This window comes from Leptidea sinapis, chromosome 39, assembly GCF_905404315.1.
Source record: "Leptidea sinapis chromosome 39, ilLepSina1.1, whole genome shotgun sequence".
Classification (NCBI taxonomy): domain Eukaryota; kingdom Metazoa; phylum Arthropoda; class Insecta; order Lepidoptera; family Pieridae; genus Leptidea; species Leptidea sinapis.
In genome coordinates this window covers 1512126-1533591 of record NC_066303.1, presented here as the reverse complement: position 1 = coordinate 1533591, position 21466 = coordinate 1512126, and the positions used below count along the sequence as shown (strand labels likewise).

Below are 21466 nucleotides of genomic sequence, written 5' to 3'. Positions count from 1 at the left end.
GTCAACCGTATGATTTTAGTTTTCTTGATTGTCATGCAGACTCTAACAACTAAACGAGTAATTGATACACTATTTTTAAGAATAATTAATCATTCATTAATGTCGTTGATAAAAGTTACAGTTCATGATTTTAGTACGCTGTGTTTCCTATTTGATTAAAATTAATAATTTAAACAAGTTTACATAAGTTTGAAACAAGATCTCACAGTCAAACAGCCGCACTGTAACTTGTGTAAGAACATAAACACCAACATAATAATATTTTACAAAAGGGTAAAAATACATTTTGTTTAAAAAGGGTCAATTATTTTTCAAATAAACTTTATTACTTCAGAATAATAAAAATGCTTCTATATATTTTTGAATATTAACTTTTGTATGTTAAATATCAAATTTAAATTCTATATCAATTATTTAAAATAACATGCATATTATTTTCCTTTTAAGAATTTAATATTGAACTGATTACATAATATTCTCACTTTTAAAAAATGATTTTATGTTCTTTATTAGCGCGAGTGTCACTCATTTAAATAAAACACTTTAGAAAGGATTAAAACGCGTGTAATTGTCCCTCTATACGTCTGATAACGAGATCTGGAAAGGTGTTGAAACGTCGGGTTAACTAAAAAAAAATGTAACTTTTACGCAAAATCTAATGAAAAAATACAGTTACAATTACAAGCTTTTTAATACTTTAAAACGTGTTTTATTTAATAATTATCAAATAGTAAATTATTCAGCCTTAAGCATTAAACTTACTTCTGACACAGCTGACCGAGGTTATTAAATTCGTTCACTTAAATTATTTTCTCTACAATAATAAAGTAACAATAAGTAATGGCGCATTGTCAAGTTGAAAGGTAAACGTACCAATAACGGACCACCTCAATACATTTATTTATTGCTATGTAGCACTCGCATGATTGTAATTCAAATAATAATTATTCGTCTATTACATTTCAAACAAGTCAAAGGGAAAAAAGATATTTTAAGATATTATTTATAATATACTTCGTTGTTTAATTGTTCCCAATATTATGAACCTAAAGTCTTATTTTTTTTAAATACACCCGTCTAATAATCTAACCAGTTAAAATTTTAAATGAGAATGAATATATTTTGAGTTTATTCGGTGTGAGTCTCGTTAATGGCACGTTAAACAATTATTACATATTATAAAAAGCAAATGGAACTGTTTTGATACCCTTTCGCAGGTATCTATCTACACTCTGCAGCAGTCAAAGATGGCTGCCTATTTCGAAAACGTCCTGTGGTTGAGTGAGAATAAAACTGGCACGAACAATGGCCATCAAGAGGCTAACTAACTAACCTACAAATAATAATTCGTCTACATCTAAGTGTATGTATTATTCAATAAGGTACAGCAATCTGGTTTTATAATAAGTTAGTCTGTTCACCAAGTTGATATATATTATGAAGCGTATCGCGACTAGCGACTGTCGCTATATTATGGCAGCCTGTCTGATGAGTGAGTTTTGTGGTACGAGGGATGTTGCATCAGTCAAGCCTTTCTTAAATGTGATCAGGTAATTACCGTAATTTTTACTGAGTTTAGAAACACTATTTTATATGATACCAGCTTCGGCGAACAGAGTTTACACTTAAATAAAATAATTTTTATTGAATTAATTTAACTTCAGTCAACATTAGTTACACCTCTCTACATTTGAAATAAATCGCTATTACATTTGAATTCACTACATTACACATTCTACTATCTAATAAATAATGTGAATAAAGTTTATTGTATTTACTAAATCATATAACAGTCCGCTACATCTCCTAACATACCTAAAAAATATATAAGTTTAGAATTATTAGTCACAAAATTTAAATAAAAACGATAGAAGCTCTTCCTGCTTGTTATTAATCAACTCAAACAAACAACACCACAAAAGACCACGTTATTTATAATTTGTTTGTTTGAATTCTAAGGGTAAATGTTCCCTATATTGGAACAGTACTCGAAAGTATACTGCTATATTTTTAGGTGTAAATGAATGAAAAGTAACGGAACTCGCTATACTAATCCTATTACCATTACTTGGTAAATATTAGTAATTGAAAGGAACAGTGAAATCACCAAAATGCTAGTATATCCCGAGTCCAATCATCATTGTAAAAACCCGACATTATCATATCAATGCCAACGGACGGACATCTACTAACTACGTATATTGTTATTAAATACTACTATATGCTACAAAAATCTATGAACTAGAGAATTTTTAAAGACGTAAATTAATTGTTCCTTAATCCAAACATTTCAAATAATTTTCATAACAGTTTAGACAAACTTACATAGAACGTTCAAAAAACAATATTGAAAAATACAGCCAAAATGAATAGGGCTAAAGGACGCAAGGGATTGAAGGTTTTCGATTTCGAATATGTTTTAACCGACTTCCAAAAGGAGGAGGTTATCAATTGGATCGGTATTTTTTTTAAGTATGTACACCGGTTACTCTGAGATTTATGATCCGTTGTCACTGTCACTGACTTAAAACCTATCAATAGGTAGCACATACAAATAATAGTATTTTATTAATATTAAAGGTAAAGGTTTGCATAAGAGGTGTATTAAATTAAATTTTTAGTTATTTGATACTTTTCAGATATTGAAGTCGGTTTTTTTAAACGTAGTTTATTTTTTATATAGGCATTGAACTTTCTTTCCCAACCTTACTTGGGAACTAAGATGGTATCCGCTATTATAAAATGTTCAAAACGTATCATATATAAAACACCAATGTTGATTTTTTCATAATATTAGCTATGTATGGTAGAAAGTACCTTGAAACCTGGTAAACGTCATACTTACAAAACTATGTAACCTCATTGTTTTGCATGGTTTCTAAAGGAGCTATTTAGGTTGATGTTGGTGAATTTTACCAGTGGGAGGCTCCTTTGCACAGGATGCCGGATAGATTATGGGCACCACAGCGGCGTCTATTTCTGCCGTGAAGCAGTAATGTGTAAGCATTACTGTTTCGGTCTGAAGGGCGCCGTAGCTGGTGAAATTACTGCGCAAATGAGACTTAACATCTTATGTCTAAGGGTGATGAACGCAATTGTAGTGCCGCTCAGAATTTTTGGGGTTTTTCAAGAATCCTGAGCGGCACTGCATTGCAATGGGCAAAAAAAAGAATTACTTAAATTGTTTCAAGAAAAGTCATCAATGTCACAAAGTTTGTTAATAAAATATTTTTAATATTGCTCAATAAGTGGTTCTTTATTACTTTTTCACGTGTGTTCCACGCTGCAGAAAGTTTTACAGTTCCGCACTAGTGATTTTTGTTCAATTAAATTGTTTTCTTTTTTATTATTAAAAAAGTAATTATTGGTATTTTGTTACTTTTTTTTTAAATAATATTTGATCAAAACGTAGACTTTACACACCTGTGTTTAGTGTGCGGAAAGTTATTCTTCTCTGCACTAGTAATATTTGTTCAATTGAGTTGGTGTTTTTTTTAACATTTTTAATAATATTTGCTATAAAGTAGACTTTATCGTGCAGAAAGTCATTCTTATTCTGTACTAGTGCTCTATGTTTAATTGAATTTGTCTTTTTTTAACTTTCAATACATTTGCTTAAAAAGCAGACTTTTCCATGTGTTTTTAGGAATGCGAAAATTGTATTTTTTAACTCTTTCGTCAACAATTGTTCAAACTGTAATTATTACACGCCCAAAGATTAAACTGTTTTCTATTTATTCACTATCGTTCATTTATTTTTTCGTAATCTATTCAAAAAGATCATCGACCTTACCAGTCCCTAACCCCCGTCCTAGGAATCACATACCGACTGTTCACCCTTGCATCGAAATGTCCTATTGTACTGTAGAACCAATTTGCTATAGGTAACATTAGTTATTTTAAAAGTACCTACACATTTTAATATTAATGAATTGATATTTATTTTATTTTTACGGTAAAAAATACTTGCGACAGGTATCCTAACATATATTAAAGAACGAGACAAACCAGGGCTTTGTATAAAAGTGCAAAAAAAAGGAAGAGATTATATATTTGTATCATAAGATAGCTATGCCTTTGAGGAACATATTTGAGCATGATGCATAAAAAACATTACAGCTAATGCGGGGGTAGATATATAAAACTTACGATACTTAAGGCACAAACTATAGATTTACTAACTACCCACGTTTCACAGGGGGCTCATTCGGTAAAAACGATGTGTGCGTCAGAGCACACGAAAGTGAAAACCTCATTAAATAATAAGACATAAAACAATTTTTTCTACTAACCAAATGTTTTGAGTTATCTTGATTATTAAACCACTTGGACACGTATTTTGTACTCTGCAAGAGACGTTCTCAGGGGTCAGGTTCATCCCAAAATTCGTCCAGTCAACATCATCCCTTGAGGAAGCCTCGTGTAGAGACGAAACACGTGTCTCATTGGTTTAACACTCAAAGAAAGCTCAAAACATTTAAACAATTAAGGATTTTCACAAAATAACGCCTAATTCCTTAGATAGTTTATATACGTCTAAATAGAGCTAGACAGCCGATGAAAACAGGCCAGGTTTATTACATTAGTGTGCATGACCATAAATAAAAACAAATCCGGACTAAACTCTAAAAGTCAGGACATGTCCGGACACATGGTAACCCTAACAGCGGGGCGCTTTGCTGTTTATTTTTCATGTTTGTGTGACCCGTGATTGAGCAACCATAGAGCTTACGCTGAAACTATTCAACCACAGCGCCAGCCACACCCGTACGTGAAGTACCAGTGGTGACACAGCTTATATATACCAGTTCTCACGGTGATCAGTTGATCACTTTAATAATTCAATATTTGAACTATTTACTGTTATAGTATTGTTTTTACACTTTTTCACAACGCACGACGGCATTTTTAAAATATTTTATTGCGACGCAAACTGATCTGTCACAGACGATGGCAAAACTCATAATGGCGGACGATCGGCTTGTATTAGTGTAAGTGTATGCGTGGGGCTATGTATTTACACGTTTACCGGCTAGTTTTGGTGCCTCTCTGTTATGTAAGGTGACACGGAGTCCTTCTTATTTTACTCGTCCGTGATAACACCTTGCAATGTGGGTATTTAGAACATTTGCTTTGTGTACATGTACTTTGTACACGGTAAACACGTAAGATATACAATAATTATTACACATTTCAATCAGTTGATAACAGTTTGATTGCATCATATTATATTCAAGAATACTTTGCTCAATTAGTGTTGTATTACATACGTCTAGATAGACTTAAAAATAGCGACGAACAGTTAGCTTCTATTTTCAAACATACACGCACAATAAATCAGAGTGACTGACGAATCGCGAGTGTAAAACGTAGCTGTTTGCACACTAAAGTAATAAACCTGGCTTGTTGTTATGCGTTGCCTAACAACAAGAGGCACTATCTAGACGTATAAACTATCTAATGTGGGAAACATTATTATACCTCTGCAGTTAAGACCGTATCACTATGACTTATATATTAATGTCCATATAAGTACAATATCAAATCGACAATGCGCCGCACTACTAACTATCTACATACTACAATATGTATAAATATCGCACAACACTTTTGTATGTTAGTCTGCATCGCCGCAACACGTCGTCTGCAAAATGAATAAACATTTTATAAACAATAAATTAATAAATATATACACACAACACAATACACCGTTAATTACGTGCGGCTTTTTTGAGCGATTTTCTCTGAATCTGGGATTCCAACCAGAAAAATATTTTTGTTAATGAAAATAGAATTATCAAGCTTAATTTTATGCTAACATTTATCGAGACACAAATAAATTTGTCCGTGGCCCAAGCTCCATACAATTGCTGGTCGACGACATGTGACATTGTGTGACAGTGGTCTGAAAGAGTCCCAAATTGTTTATATCTTAGTATTACAAGTTTGACCAGCTCTGACAAGTACGGGGGAGGGGTCAAAATATCATGATATTCATGTGATTTGTATCCAGTTATATAGATACCACAACGGCGCCTATTTCTGCCGTGAAGCAGTAATGTGTAAACATGACTGTGTTACGGTCTGAAGGGCGCCGTAGCTAGTGAAATTACTGGGCAAATGAGACTTAACATCTTATGTGTCAAGGTGACGAGCTTATCAATTGTGTTATCAAGAATCCTGAGCGGCACTGCATTTTAATGGCCAGGGCGTATCAATGACCATCAGCTGAACGTCGTGCTCGTCTCGTCCCTCAATGTCGTAATATATCTGCGGGTATACTCACTATTGAGGCGAGGCGGACGAGTGTGAGGAAGACCGCGAGTGTACCGCCAGGGAATGTTGCAGCGCTGCCGGAGTCAACCATTCTCTGTCAATATTATTACGGATTTATTGAAATATTGATATTCAATAAAAAAAATAGTAGCATTCAAACTCAAGTACTTCAGAACTTTTTATTATCGCTTTAAAACAAATTCCCAGTAGGGATACAAAAGTGTACAGAGGCATAAAATCAGATAATAAACAGCATAAATAAATAAAAAAATCAAAACATGTCTTGTTTAGTGAAATTAAAATAAACAAAATCTTTTAAAACTCGATTTCGAATTCAATCTTTTTAGTTTCTACTCTTTTTCTGCTGTAGTCGGTCACTTTTAAGATCTATAACAAAAGGAACCGTGTTGTCTACAGCTGCTGTCAACAGGTCTACTTGGAAGGTACCTACTGAAAATCAGTGTTGAAAATCTATTCCAAAAATGCTGAGTGGGTGTCCGTTTCATGACATCGTATTTTTAATTTGTTAATTAGGCGTAATTCCAGAAAAACGTTCCAAACCACAATCATGTCGAAATTGAGTTAAGAACACAAAACTGGTCACGTGATTCATATTAACGGACTGACAATAAATGGCAGCCCTACTGTCACTCTTTGAATGACATCTTGACTAACTTAAAACACGAATTCCTTAGATTGTGATGTTTATGGCTTAAAACGTTTTTCAGGAACTACCTCAAATTTTACTATGTATATATGTTTCGTGTTGTCAAGAATAAATGCATACTTTACTTTACTTTAGATAGATCTCTATTATTACAAACACTAATAGTGGGTTGTGGTACTTAAAAATAATGATTATAATAAAACTGGTGGCTCCACCATAATGCACGATGTTATTCGTGAGTCACACCTTAACGTTGTTACCCAACTCAGTTTGACATATTCAACCACGAACCGGTATACAATTAGGCAGCGCGTCAAGGTTGAAGCCTTTTATGAAAATAGGCGTTCAAATCAAAATGTATTTCGAGATTTTTTTGATCAGCTTAATCGACCAAATGTGTCCACGATCGGGAGAACTGTGAGCAAATTGTACAAAATAATTGTCTAAACATCGGATACAGTAACAATATATTCGCTTTCCTTTTCTATCTTGCTGTATATCCGTTGTTTGTCTCTCTCGCACTCTTAGTCTATACGTCCGTGTATGTGTGATACATACTTGGGGAGACAGCGTTGCAGGAAGGGCACACAGGAGCTGACGTAGGCCAGACGGTTCACCCACGACGGAATGTCATGCTCACATAGTGCCTGCAATTATGAGTGAGTTTTAGGCCTATCGCAGACGACAGACTATCCGTGACGCACTTTTAAGTCTGTGATAATAAAACATTATAGCATTATATGCAGTACCGAATACGACGCGCAAAAAGTCTGACACACAAAATATCCTCGTAGATCTGACAGACCGCGCCGCACGAACTGAATGACTAATATGAAACAGTCCCTTTAATAAACGTTCTGAAAGAATAGGATGAACTCAAAATTCTCTATTTCTTCTTCTTTTTTATATCTCAAGTACGAAATAATACACCGCAATCTCTGTACCTTCCATTGCGTGTACATCCCTATGGTTCTGCCGACAAAATAACCGAAAGTGTGTCATGTGCGATAAGCCTTAAATTCAAAAATATTTATGAAGAGTTGTTTCGGATCAGGATGTGTGATGATCGACTTTTGTAACAATGGAATTTTGCGGGTCTTTCTAACCGACTCCAAAATGGAGGAGGTTCTCGATTCGATTAGTATTTTTTTAAATATTGAGATTAAACAAAACAAAGTATGGTTTGCACTCCGGGAGTTCCAGCAAAAGTGAAAACTTTAACATTAACGTTGTGCATTTTTGAATATTTTGAAATGGTTAGGGAATAATTTCGCACGAATTGCTTTATTTATCAGTATAAAAGTACTAGCATTTATGTGGTTAAATATAATATTATTGCGCTATCGTACACAAAAATGACAATTTATATTACATAGATAATATAATACTACAGAACTATTACAATTATTTTACTTTAAAAAGTTTATCTCTCAGAAAAACCATATTTCGTGTATAATTTACTTAGTCTTACGAAATTTCGATCAGGCCACGTGTCCTGACGCGAGTTTATCATTTTATACCCATCCCAAGAAAGATGTACAAGGCCGCTCGAGAAGTTTTCACTTTAAAAAAAAACAGTAATTAATAATAATTCAAATTTAATAGTAATTTATTTCAGGATTACTTACTATACAGAACGCGGAGGTGAAGTGATTGCAGTTGTTGTTCATTAGGTGATACCTGAAAATGAACATTAATATTAATTACACAAAATAATACTTAATTAAATAGTTAGTCTTTTAAAGTTTTGAAGAAACAACTTATTTAGGCACTTTCAGGAGGGCAATTAATTAGAAGGTCGCGTCACCGACACGTTAATATATATATATATATAATGTGTCAATAAATGATACAGCCCAATGTTCTGTAATAAGATACCACACAACAATATTTTCTCTTTATTATATTATAATATTGACGCACTTTTTACACAAATTATCTTGCCCCAAATTAAGCATATATAGCCTGTGTTATGGTTGCTAGACAACGATGTATTTAATACAATATACTTACTTAAACATACATAAATACATATAATAAACATCCATGACTCGGAAACAAACATCCATTTTCATCATATAAATGCTTGCACCTACCGGGATTTGTTATGGGGCAGTGCGGCCGATATTAATACTATCTTTGTGCTGCAGAAGAGGGCTATTCGCGCGATTTATAACCTAGGTCCTAAAGAATCATTAAGAGAAAAATTTAAAGAAATAAACATTTTGACTGTTGCTTCTCAATACATTTTTGATAATGTTTTGTATGTTCATAAGCACATCGAGGAATTTTCTAGAAACTGTGACATTCATAATGTTAACACGAGGAACAAACATAAACTTGTTATGCCTACTACTCGGTTGGGTCGAGTTAGTAAGTCTTTTGTTGGGCGATGTATATGCTTCTACAATATGATCCCAGAAAATGTACAAAACAAATGTGTTACGACATTTAAAAGAATTGTTAAAAAACGTTTGTGTGGGAAAGGTTATTAAAGCATAAACGATTTTCTTAATGACACCTCGGACTGGGATTAAAGCGAACACCCTCAGGCTCTTTAATTATTAATGTTTATTGTACGATATTACATTGTAATCCATATTTTATATAAAAAAAGCCCGCTGAGTTTCTTGCGCCCATTCTTCTCAGGTCTGAGGCAGTCTCTTTTGAATGGGTGGTAGATTATGACGTTCAATAAGTGATTATAAATCCTATTTTGAATAAAAATATTTGAATTTGAATTAAAACCCGGGACCTCTAGCTTAGTAGGTAGGATCGCTAACCTCTCGGCTATACAGGTCGTCATTATATTAGTTTTGCAATGAAATTTATTTATTGGCTTGAATCGTTGTAACATAGTTCTAACAATTTTTAGTTGCACAGCATAATTCGCCAATAAATTAGCATACAAATATATGATTGTCAATATTAAATATATTTTTGAGTTTTAAAGTCACATTATACAAATATAATTCTCATATAAATACTTTAAAATAATAACTTTTACGACTATAGAATTCTTTTAAACTATAGAAGCACAATTCATCGTTCTAATTCACAAAAAAACTCTTCTTTTCAGAATTGTTTTCAGTTTTGTACAGACAGTGCTGACTGAATGCCTATTTTTAATACATCAGATTACAAACTGTGACTGCCTCTCCTGCTGCATTTATCCCTTTCATGTTTTATGGAAGACCACATACGAGCGTACATCAGCTGGCGAGAACGCGCTTATCAAATAAAATACGTTTCCTTCCTTCCGCAATATATACTAATTAAGTACTATTAATAATTGCTAAGTTATATTAATTACATATTTAAATCGGCCAATACAGTCCACCATTCCACGACGTCAAAAGGAACCACAGGAGCTTTAATCACCAGCCTCTTAGGTAAATGTAGGCACTCCTTTTAAAGGTACATCATCATCATCACTGGACATACCACTGCTGGACAAAGGCACCCCCAAAGATCTCCACGCCGATCGGTCCTGCGCTACCTTCATCCAATGTATTCCGGCAATCTTGACCTGGTCGTCGGTCCATCTTGTGGGGAGCCTACTAACACTGTGACTTCCGGTACGTGGTCGCCATTCGAGGACTTTTCTGCCCCAACAACCATGTGTCCGTCAAGCTATGTCCCTGCCCACGGCCACATCAATGTCACTTGGGCTATGTCAAAAGGTAAATTTCATCAAGAAAAAACCTTTTTTTATGACAGTAATCATCCCTGAGACCAAGAATGTTCACCTAATGGTTATTGATACGCCCTGCCCACTACAATGCAGTGTCGCTCAGGATTCTTGAAAACCCCAAAAACTCTGAGCGGCACTGCAACTGCGCTCGTCACTTTCAGACATAAGATATTAAGTCTTCTTTAGTACAAGATACTGACCTGTCACCTCGGAACTGCTTGCCCAGCTCAGCCACCAGCCGCCGCACTTCTTCTTCACTGAAGTCCGTGTACCCTATATGTACACTCTGTCTGAAAATTCAATTATTCTAATATCACCATTAATACCACTCATAAAGATCGGTTTGTTCGAAATAATTCAAACGAATTAATATTTTCAGAAATGATAATAACTATTCGATATATTTAAATGATATACCCCACTTCTGAGATTAAGAATACAAATTAATAACCCGCACCTCTCGGGTTCCGTCCGAGCGCTCTTACCAACTGAACTAACCATTGGTGGCTCACAAATCCAACGATTGATGAATCGAATGGGACTCTTCGAAATACAAGCAGAAACTAGGTCTCTCTCTCTAGTCGTTCCCTCATGACTGAGGACCTTGGTCAACAAGTGGTCCACACTTGGAGTGAGCTATTTGTTTCCATTGGCTTCTGTCCATCGCGACCCTCTCGATCACCATCTCGCTGACGACGGAGCTAAACCTCGGGGACCTGGAGTCTTTTATTTGGTCGGTCCATCTGGTAGGAGATCGGCCTCGGGCTCGCTTGTCATTTGTGTTCCCAACTATGATCAATTTCTGCAAGCTCTTGTTACCCCTTCGCATTATGTGGCCAAAATACTTCGTTGCTGGCATATCGTGGACAGTAGATGATTTAGTTTAAGTATTGCATTTAACAAAGATTGTTTGCGGAAAACACCGGTTAGAATTAACGTTGAGGGTGTTATTAGCAATGACGTAAAAATACATTGTATATTTTTACTCAAAAGAGCGCAAAAAAAGAATGCTTCGAGAGTTTCTTGCGCCGCTACTTCTCTCTCATAACGCCATTTGCATCCGAAGCGGTAGTAGTGTTTAGTATATAAGAAATTACATCAAAAAGAATTCTAAAGGAATCAATTTTGAGGAAATAAATGCCTTTTATGACGTTCTATATATACATAATATAGACATATCATTCGCAGTTTGATAGCGGATCGGCAAAAGTGTGCTTATAGATAATGTAAGGCACTTCTTCTTAGTCGTGTGTCAACTGGCACTGTCCGAATCAAACCTAAACTGAATAAATGTTTTACATTGCTGCATATCGGTCAAAAAATTTTAAACAATTGGAGTAAATGCGGCAATGTATAGATATAGCAGTCGAAGATTATTGTGGTGTAATGGCATGTTCCATATTACAGATTTGTATTAATACGACGTGCATAAAATGTTATCGGTTATTAGTTTAAATATCTGTGATTATCTTAAATATGAGTAAACCACTGGACCTACAAACAAAACAAAAAAAAATATTTTCGGCGTTCAGCTGATGGTCATTGATACGCCCTGCCTATTTCAATGCAGTGCCGCTCTGGATTCTTGAAAACCCAATAAATTCTGAGCCGTACTACAATTGCCTTCTTCACCTTGAGACATTAGATGTTAAGTCTCAATTACCAAGTAATTTCACTAGCTATGGCGCCATTCATACCCAAACACACTAATGCTTACACATTACTGGTTCACTGTAGAAATAGGCGCCGTTGTGGTACCTATAATCTAGCCGGCATCCTGTGCAAAGGAGCCTCCCACTGGTGAAAATTACGCACAACGTTACGTATAATGAAGTCAGATTTGATATTGCACCCGTATAAGATTCAGATAATGCAAAAATAGAACCCTAATAATAAAGTATTTATGTATATACGTTATAGTTATTATCTAATTCATGGCCCAGCCTGTATAATTCAATGCATAGGTAATGAAAAAAAAATCTCACCTAAACCTAAACTGTTCTCCTAGTTCCCGCTCATCTTTGGGTGTGATCTCGAAAACTCCAGTGAAGGCATATGGATGTCCACCGTATGCCCATTCCGACCCCTGGACTTCCACTCCGCTGTGGAACACTCCTACACCTGCACCCGCTGTATACCTGATACAACATAAACAAAAATTAAAAATTGTAAGGTCATATACATATTATAGCATAATCAGTAAAAATAAGAAGTGCCACACAAATATGGCGAATGTCACAATTATGCGGAGGTCCGCAAGATTGGCTCAGTCGCGGTTAGATACTTGCTGTGACATGACGTCTCGATCGTCACGAAAAATATAACAACCTCAATTACTATTACGTATATCACATTTTTTTTAAAGAATTTAAATAAAATACAATTCAAGGTATAAAAACGAGTGTAATTGTATATATATTATAACATGAGGGTTTTAGCGAAAAAGTTATATTTTTATTATTATTTATTTAGTCTGACATTTGCTTACCTTTGTAGTCCACCTGAAAACGTGAGTACGTCGTAAAAGTGAGTGAGTTATCTTTAAAAAAGTATTATACCTATGTAAAGAAATGTTAATTAAAGAGAAAAAGTGATTTTAATTTGAACATTATTTTATTTTAATTTATGTTCCATATTTCCTGTCTGTACTTAAGACAAAAAAAATCCTATTTGTAGTGTATACATATCTATTTAAATATTAATTATTTATTGGCATTAATATATGTATGTATATGTTATTGTATATTATCTGTCGTCTCGGGTGGGGCATTCAGCTGGTTGCGAGATCGTGGGGCATTGGACACAGGACAGCCAACTGGCACGGAGTTAAGACTATATATATTATAACAGAAATGAGTGCAGACATGATTCGGTGTTCGTCTTAGCTCGGATGTAATTGGCGTGCAGTGCGAGTGCAGGCGAGAGCGGGCGCCAGGCGAGCGCCAAGCCGAGTCGGGGAAGAACTATGAAGCGAAGCGGTTGTGTCGCACGCGCATGCCGGGAATACCACGATCTTATTACGTAATATCATTACTATTGTAAAGTTTGTTGCTTATAATGATACTGTGTGTTTGTAAGACTGTGTTTTCCTTGCTGTCGTGATCAACGCCCACATGTGTGACCGGCTTCGCACCATCATATATATATTTGAATATTCCTATAATCTAATTACAAATAGTAAGTATTACCAATTAGTCCAGTACATGTCGTATACGTTGAGCACGACTGGCGTCTGTCCGGGCTTTGGCGGGCGGGGTTCACTGCGCCGCGGTAGCAGCGATATACACGACGGGAACATAGTGCAGATACAGTTCTGAAAATACCATCGAGATATTTATTACATTGTACACAATTTCGATGTGATGGGCGACAGCGACGCATTTTTCTGACGAACGAAGACGACTTGCTTGTCTCGTTTTTTTTTAAATACCGGAAAATTATTACTAGCGATCGCGATACTGATCACACGGATTCTACCAAAACAAGAGCATAAACATTGCTACGTACGCTTGCAACGCTCCGGATATTGAGGGGGCTTGTGCAGTAATGTGCAAAATGAAGGCAATGCTTAAATAAGGATCTCATAGTAAAAAATGATCTCCATATATTTTATTTGAAAAAGACTTACCGATGCAGAATAAATATTTGGATGGGTTTAGTTGCAGTTTTTAGAAGAGTTTCAGTAAAATATACTGAAATAAAACATATTTACGCGTTCTTTCACGCCCGTATTCCCGACTAATACAAAATCACATCTAAATCGCTGATGGTCTATAAGTCACCTGTAAAGGGACATATTATTTAACGCTGAATTATCACTTCTAGTACTTTCTTATTTAGATTTCTATGACACCCACGTTTCATTGGTTTTACAGTAGGTACAACGTATTCATGTCAAACTGTATATTGCCGTTTGCACGAAATTATAAACTATTTTAACGTTAATAATTAGATAATTTATAAGTCAAGATAGACTGTGGCCGTTGTGAATACATCGAAAACAATTGTGGTGTGCTGTTAACCTCTATGTTCAGCAATGCACGCACACTAACATCCAAATCGCGGGTGTAAAACGTCTAGAGGCAAGCTTGTCATGCACACTAATGTAATAACCCTGGCCTGTTGTCATGCGACAGCAATTGCCTAACAGTAATGCTCTATCTAGAAGTATAAATTACCTAAGCTAACCAGTGGGAAGCTCCTTTGCACAGGAAGCCGGCTACATTATGGGTACCACAACGGCGCTTATTTCTGCCGTGAAGCAGTTATGTGTAAACATTACTGTGTTTCGGTCTGAAGGGCGCCGTTGCTAGTGAAACTACTGGGCAAATGAGACTTAACATGTTAAGTCTCAAGGTGACGAGTGCAATAGTATTTTTTTTTTTTTTTTTATGGAATAGGAGGACCAACGAGCGTACGGGTCACCTGGTGTTAAGTGATCACCGCCGCCCACATTCTCTTGCAACACCAGAGGAATCACAAGAGCGTTGCCGGCCTTTAAGGAAAGTGTACGCGCTTTTTTTGAAGGTACCCATGTCGTATCGTCCCCGAAACACCGCACAAGGAAGCTCATTCCACAGCTTTGTAGTACGAGGGAGAAAGCTTCTTGAAAACCGCACTGTGGAGGACCGCCACACATCCAGATGGTGGGGATGATATCCTAACTTGTGGCGTGTCGTGCGATGGTGAAATTCGGCGGCAGGAATCAGGTTAAACAGCTCTTCGGAACACTCACCGTGATAAATGCGGTAGAAGACACACAATGAAGCGACGTCTCTACGCAACGCCAAGTGATCCAGCCGTTCACAGAGCACTGAGTCCCCGACAATTCGAGCTGCTCTACGTTGCACGCGGTCAAATGGATCGAGCAGATACTGGGGTGCACCAGACCAGAGATGACAGCAATACTCCATGTGTGGCCGGATCTGCGCTTTGTAGAGCGCTAGAATGTGGGCCGGCTTGAAGTATTGCCGTGCTCTATTGATGACGCCCAGCTTCTTCGAAGCCAATTTGGCTATGCCCTCCAGATGGCCACGGAATTGGCAATCGCTCGAGATTTCGAGACCCAGTATTCCGATACTAGGCGCGGCTTTAAGAGAAGTGTTCTCGAAGAGCGGTGATACAACAAATGGGGTTTTTTTAGTGGTAAACGCGCAAACTTGAGTCTTCTGGGGGTTAAATTGGACAAGGTTCAATTTACCCCATTCCGCGACCTTCTCGAGAGAGGACTCGATAGAAGACACAAGTTTCTCCCGGCACTGGTAGACGATTTCCCGAGAGAGACCTGCATGGCCCGTGTATACGGCATCACCAGTGCTGTCATCTGCATAGCAATGCATGTTGGAGGTGTCCAACATATCATTGATATGCAGAAGAAACAACGTAGGAGATAGCACACAGCCTTGGGGCACTCCAGCATTCACGGGCTTCAGGTTCGAGCAATATCCGTCGACAACGACCTGTATGCTACGCCCAGTGAGGAAGCTGGAGGTCCACTTGCACAAGCTCTCGGGAAGCCCAAATGATGGAAGTTTTGAGAGGAGCGCCTTGTGCCATACACGATCAAAGGCCTTCGCTATATCCAGGCTAACTGCCAGGCCTTCCCCCTTGCTTTCAATAGCCGCCGCCCATCTATGTGTTAGGTATACCAGAAGATCACCTGCCGACCGTCCATGGCGAAACCCGTACTGTCGGTCGTTAATCAACTGGTGACCCTCTAGGTATACTAAAAGCTGGTGGCTAATTATGCTCTCCATGATTTTGGAGAGCAGGGAGGTGATAGCAATAGGCCTGTAGTTCGCCGGATCCGAACTGTCTCCTTTTTTTGGATCGGATGGACAAGGGCTGACTTCCATGAGTCAGGGACTACGCCTTTGGAATAAGAGTGCCGGAATAAACGCGTTAGCACCGGCGTCAACTCAGGGGCACACGTTCTAAGCACGATTGGAGAAATGCCATCCGGCCCGCTCGACTTCCTGACGTCCAACGAAAACAGAGCTCGCCTAACAGTTTTCTGTCTGAACTGTACTTCAGGCATAGAGCTCTGACACAGCGGGATGGTCGGCGGTGTTTTTCCGTTGTCGTCAAGAGTCGAGTTGGAGGCGAAAAGAGCGCACAGGAGCTCGGCTTTCTCTTTTGCCGTATGGGCCAGGGTGTCATTCCTCATGTGCAACGGCGGCATGGACGGCTGGTTGAAGTTACCAAGAGCAGCTTTCGACAACGACCAGAACTTGCGTGTTCCGGTCGGGTAACTGGAAAGCTGCTCGCCGATTTTGACGACGTGCTTAGACTTCGCACGGGCGATTTGCCGCTTAAAAAATCTGGAGGCACGGTTATATTTCCTCTTAAGAACTTTGCAGTTCGGATCCTTTGTGCCCAGCGCCGCAACCCAAGTTCGATACGCCTGTTTTTTGCAGTCAGATGCTGCTTTAACTGACGCATCGAACCAGGGCTGTGATTTGCCACCGATCGGTACTACAGAGCTTGGTATAAAAATATCCATGCCCTGCAGTATCACATCGCCTACTGCAATGGCGCAGGCACTAGGATCACCCGAAGAGAAACAAACCTTGCCCCAAGGGTAGGATGCAAAAAAGTAACGCATCCTATCCCAATCTGCTGACTTGTAGTGCCAAACGCGGCGGGTCGCTGGTGGTCTGCGACGTTGGCGTCGGATAGGCACTACACTCCTGACCAGGCAATGGTCGGACGTTCCAAGAGGGGCGTCGACAAAGACCTGGTAACCATCGGGATGTGTAGTCAGCAGAAGATCTAATAAGGACGGCATGTGGCTATCCACATCCGGGAGCCGCGTTGGCGACTCAACCAATTGGGACAGACCATACGCCAATGCAAAATTATGCACAGATCGCCCTGCGTAGTCTGTGGTACGTGATCCAAGCCATTCGGCATTGTGCCCGTTGAAATCACCCAAGACCACGATTTCAGCGGAGGGGATCTGTGCAAGCACGACGTCAATTGCAGCTTGAACGCAGCCCATGAGATGATCGGTTTCTGCGTTACCACTATGCGACCTGTAGACACACGCATAGATACGGACGCGGTCGTCTAAATCTACGCGGAGCCAGAGAGTAGACAGGTCCCTACCCTCAAAATTGCCGAGACGGCGACAGCAGATATCCTCCCTAACGTACACACATACCCCGGCATGAGGCAAAAAGTTGTGCTCAATTTTGTACCCGGGGTACGTTAAATATGACGTATCGCTAGGTCGAGATATCTGCGTCTCCGTAAGGCAACACAAGGCCGGCTGCGCCGTCTCAAGGTGGTGGTGGACGGCGATTAAATTGGAGTGAATTCCCCTGATATTGCAAAAGTCCACGTTGAGCGTGGAGCGGGGTGCCGTGGTGTTACTGCCTCGTTTGTCCTCGGTCATGCGCGGTTCTGTGCCCACCCCAGAATACGAAGGGCGGCCCGAGCGAGAGTGCTCGGGGAGGGATTCTCCGGCTCTGGTAGAGCTGGTACCCTCCTGGGGTAATATCTTTTTACGGACCGCTCTCATAATTTGTGGGGGGGGGGGGAAGGGATGGCCTCCGGTCCTCGACACTAACCTATGCGAAACATAGCGGCACTAGGCCGCTACTTCACGCCGGTATTCTGTGCGAGTGTGGTAATTAACCCGGACGAGTCTGGCCCGATTGTGCTGACGTCATAAGACGGCAGCGTGACTCTCCCACTTCTAAAAAGCCCTTAGTCGCCTCTTACGACACCCACGGGCCTGGGACTCGCCTATTCTTTTTACGCCCCGGAGAAAGTACAGGGCATAGTAGTGCCGCTCAGAATTTTTGAGTTTAACAAGAATCCTGAGCGTTACTGTCACTGCATTGTAATGGGTAGCGCGTATCAATTACCATCAGCTGAACGTCCTGCTCGTCTCTTCCCTTATTTTCATTTAATAAAAAAACCTAAGCTCTTATTATATTAATACTAATACTACAATGCATCTAAATACGTGAACACATCTAAATATACAGTGACTCATAAAATATTATCTAAAAAACAACACATAGCACCAACCAAAACCAATTATCAATGCCACATGCTACAGAAATCAATAAATTGAAGGCAATAATAATTAGGAAGTTTTACATAACTACCGACATTAATGGGTCGCGCTGATAAACATAGTACAGTCGTCGTCATAATTCAGGCCCCAAGGACACATTCCCGAACGTTATTATCAATGCCATACATATTAATATTTTAGTTTTAGATCATTTAAACGTCTAAAAAGACTGTGACAGCTGTGAAATCTTCGATAAAAAGATAGGTTGACTGTTAACCTCTATTTTGAGCAATGCATGCACACTAACACAAAGTGACATACAAATCGCGATTGTAACGTAGCTTGTCACGAACATTAAAGTAATAAACCTTGCCTGTTTTCATCGGTTGTCCAGCAGCAAGAGGCGTATCTAGGCGTGTAAATAATCTAAGATATTAGAAATTAATATTAGAAGTCATCACCGGGCATCACGTCAAAATGCAAAATTTTACGCAGGTTATAGTCTGGCATCTCGCAAGAAACTCTTGCCTGCACACTGATCAGTTTACCAGTGGGAGGCTCCTTTGCATAAGATATAGGATACCGGCTAGATTATGGATACCAAAACGGCGCCTATTTCTGCCGTGAAGCAGTAATGAGTAAGTGAAATGCTAGTGAAATTACTGGGCAAATTCCAAAAAAGACTTAACATCTAATGTGTCAATTTTAATGCCGCTGAGAATTTTTGGATTTTTCAAGAATCCTGAGCGGCAGTGCATTGTAATGGGCAGGGCGTATCAATAACAGTACCATCAGCTGAACGTCCTGCTTGTCTCGTTCCCTATCCCTCTGAATCAACTGCCGGCCGCTGTATTTCTGAACCGATACGAGGAAGTATTAGTTGAATATTTACATACAAATATCCTCGACTGTTTTAATATCATAGAACAAAATTATTTTCATATAAGTTGCGTGAGTTCGCGTCACCGAAATGCTTATTATGCCGAAGTGCAACATTAGTGCTGTGTGAAATTTAATTGATTTAGTGAAAAGTTGATTAATATATTATATTGAAAATTAGTTTTAAAAGTAGTTTTTAAACACTTATGAAATTTCAAATTTTAATACTAAAAGTTCTGTTCTATTCGCAGCAAACATTACATGCGACCTGCGACGTTGATACATACGTATAAGGTTTATTTTTCTGTAAGGAGCTAGACTGGGTAACATCAGCGAGGGTGAAACACATACGCTAGTAACCTTTGGCACTATTAACTAATACACTAATATATGTTTTCAGACTAACTTATATTCTGTATTTTATTTTGGCGCTTATTGGCTAGGCCAATTAGAAGTCCGAATTTAATATGTGTATTATGAGCTATATAATGTTTGTATGTGTGAATTACGCGATACTACTTCTACTTTCAGCTCATGATCTAAATCCGCGGAACCGACGTGATGGATAAAGACTCGTTCTACATGATGTTCCCAAAATTACTAAATATAATAAAAGTTGAATATGTAATTCTGTTCGTGTTTATAATAAGTTACCGAGTAGCATTAAAAATTTAAATTCTAGATAATTTAAGAATAAGCCAAGTATGTAGTTGGCTAAATGCTTATAATCTTTATAGTGTTACTAGCTGACCCAGCAAACGTTGTATTGCCGATATTAAAATCGCGATACAAAAGTAACTGTTGATCGTAGATTGGTGAAAATTTGAAGTTGTATGTATTTTTTAATGCTGAATCATAATCAAATAAATATAAAAAAAAATCAAATAAAAAAATAAAAAAAAATCGTGTGGACCACCCTTATCATTTAGGGGGATGAAAAAGATATACACAGATGTTGTCCGATTCTCAGACCTACCCAATATGCACTCAAAATTTCATGAGAATCGGTGAAGCCGTTTCGGAGGAGTTCAAAGTTTAACACCATGACACGACAATTTTATATATTAGAAGGAATTCATGAATACGAAATTCTGATATTCATTGTATTAAGTTAATTAATATTTGCATGCTAGGAATAGTGCTAGCAAGACATATTTTAACAACAATGTATACTATGTGTTTTTGCAAATAAATGTATTATTATTATCTTTCTGTGTTCTGTGATCAGTCAGTAAAGAATAGTACTTACACGAGTTTAGATTACGCAATTCATAGTTGACCAGTTGAGTTGTTTGGCGTGGCGGTTGTAGACTGATGTCGACAGATAACAATTAAAGTAGGATTAAGATAGTCTCGTATTAACCAGAGCGAGGACATTACTCCACTGAATTAAAAACACCTAATATAGTATACAAACCTCTCAAATACTTGCTAACATACTTAAGTATTTGTCTATACTAGCTGACCTATACTAGTTGATAAGAGATGGCGCTAGTTGTATTCATTAGTAACAATCACACTTCTTTTATATTTTGTATAATTCACACTATAGTTTTATAAATTACAGCCTATTTGTTATTCTGGTGTGTAAACTATATTATTGTAAAGTTTCATCAAAATCTATTCAGTAGATTTTGCGTTAAAGAAGTTCAAACATACATCCAGACATACAAACCTTCACATTTATAATATTAGTAGGATATACAAATGATTTGAGTTTTCTTTAGTGTTAATTCCGCCAATATTTGTCTTTAAACAATTCGACACGTGTTTCGCCTCTACACGAGGCATCCTCAGGACGTGTTGTCTCGACAAAATCTGGCACGAGACTCTCAGTCTACTTTAGAGAGGCGATGTAGGCGAAACACGTGTCGATTTGTTTAAAGGCAAATATTGGCGGAATTAACACTAAAGAAAACTCAAA

The 21466-nt window shown here is 37.9% G+C and overlaps 1 protein-coding gene across 3 annotated transcripts in view; it reads right to left on the bottom strand.

Annotated features, from left to right (window-relative positions):
* Window positions 1-304: 304 nt before the first annotated feature.
* LOC126976117 (deubiquitinase DESI2) overlaps window positions 305-21466 on the bottom strand; it is a 32764-nt gene continuing 11602 nt past the window's right edge. For all 3 annotated transcript variants that reach the window (XM_050824311.1, XM_050824312.1, XM_050824310.1), the window contains 7 exons: window positions 13826-13950; window positions 12623-12775; window positions 10838-10927; window positions 8572-8623; window positions 7502-7590; window positions 6287-6370; window positions 305-5644 (listed from right to left, as the gene is read on the bottom strand). In XM_050824311.1, the coding sequence (XP_050680268.1) occupies window position 5644; window positions 6287-6370; window positions 7502-7590; window positions 8572-8623; window positions 10838-10927; window positions 12623-12775; window positions 13826-13950 (594 nt within the window). In that variant the 3' untranslated portion in view covers window positions 305-5643. The remainder of the gene's footprint in view (window positions 5645-6286; window positions 6371-7501; window positions 7591-8571; window positions 8624-10837; window positions 10928-12622; window positions 12776-13825; window positions 13951-21466) is intronic.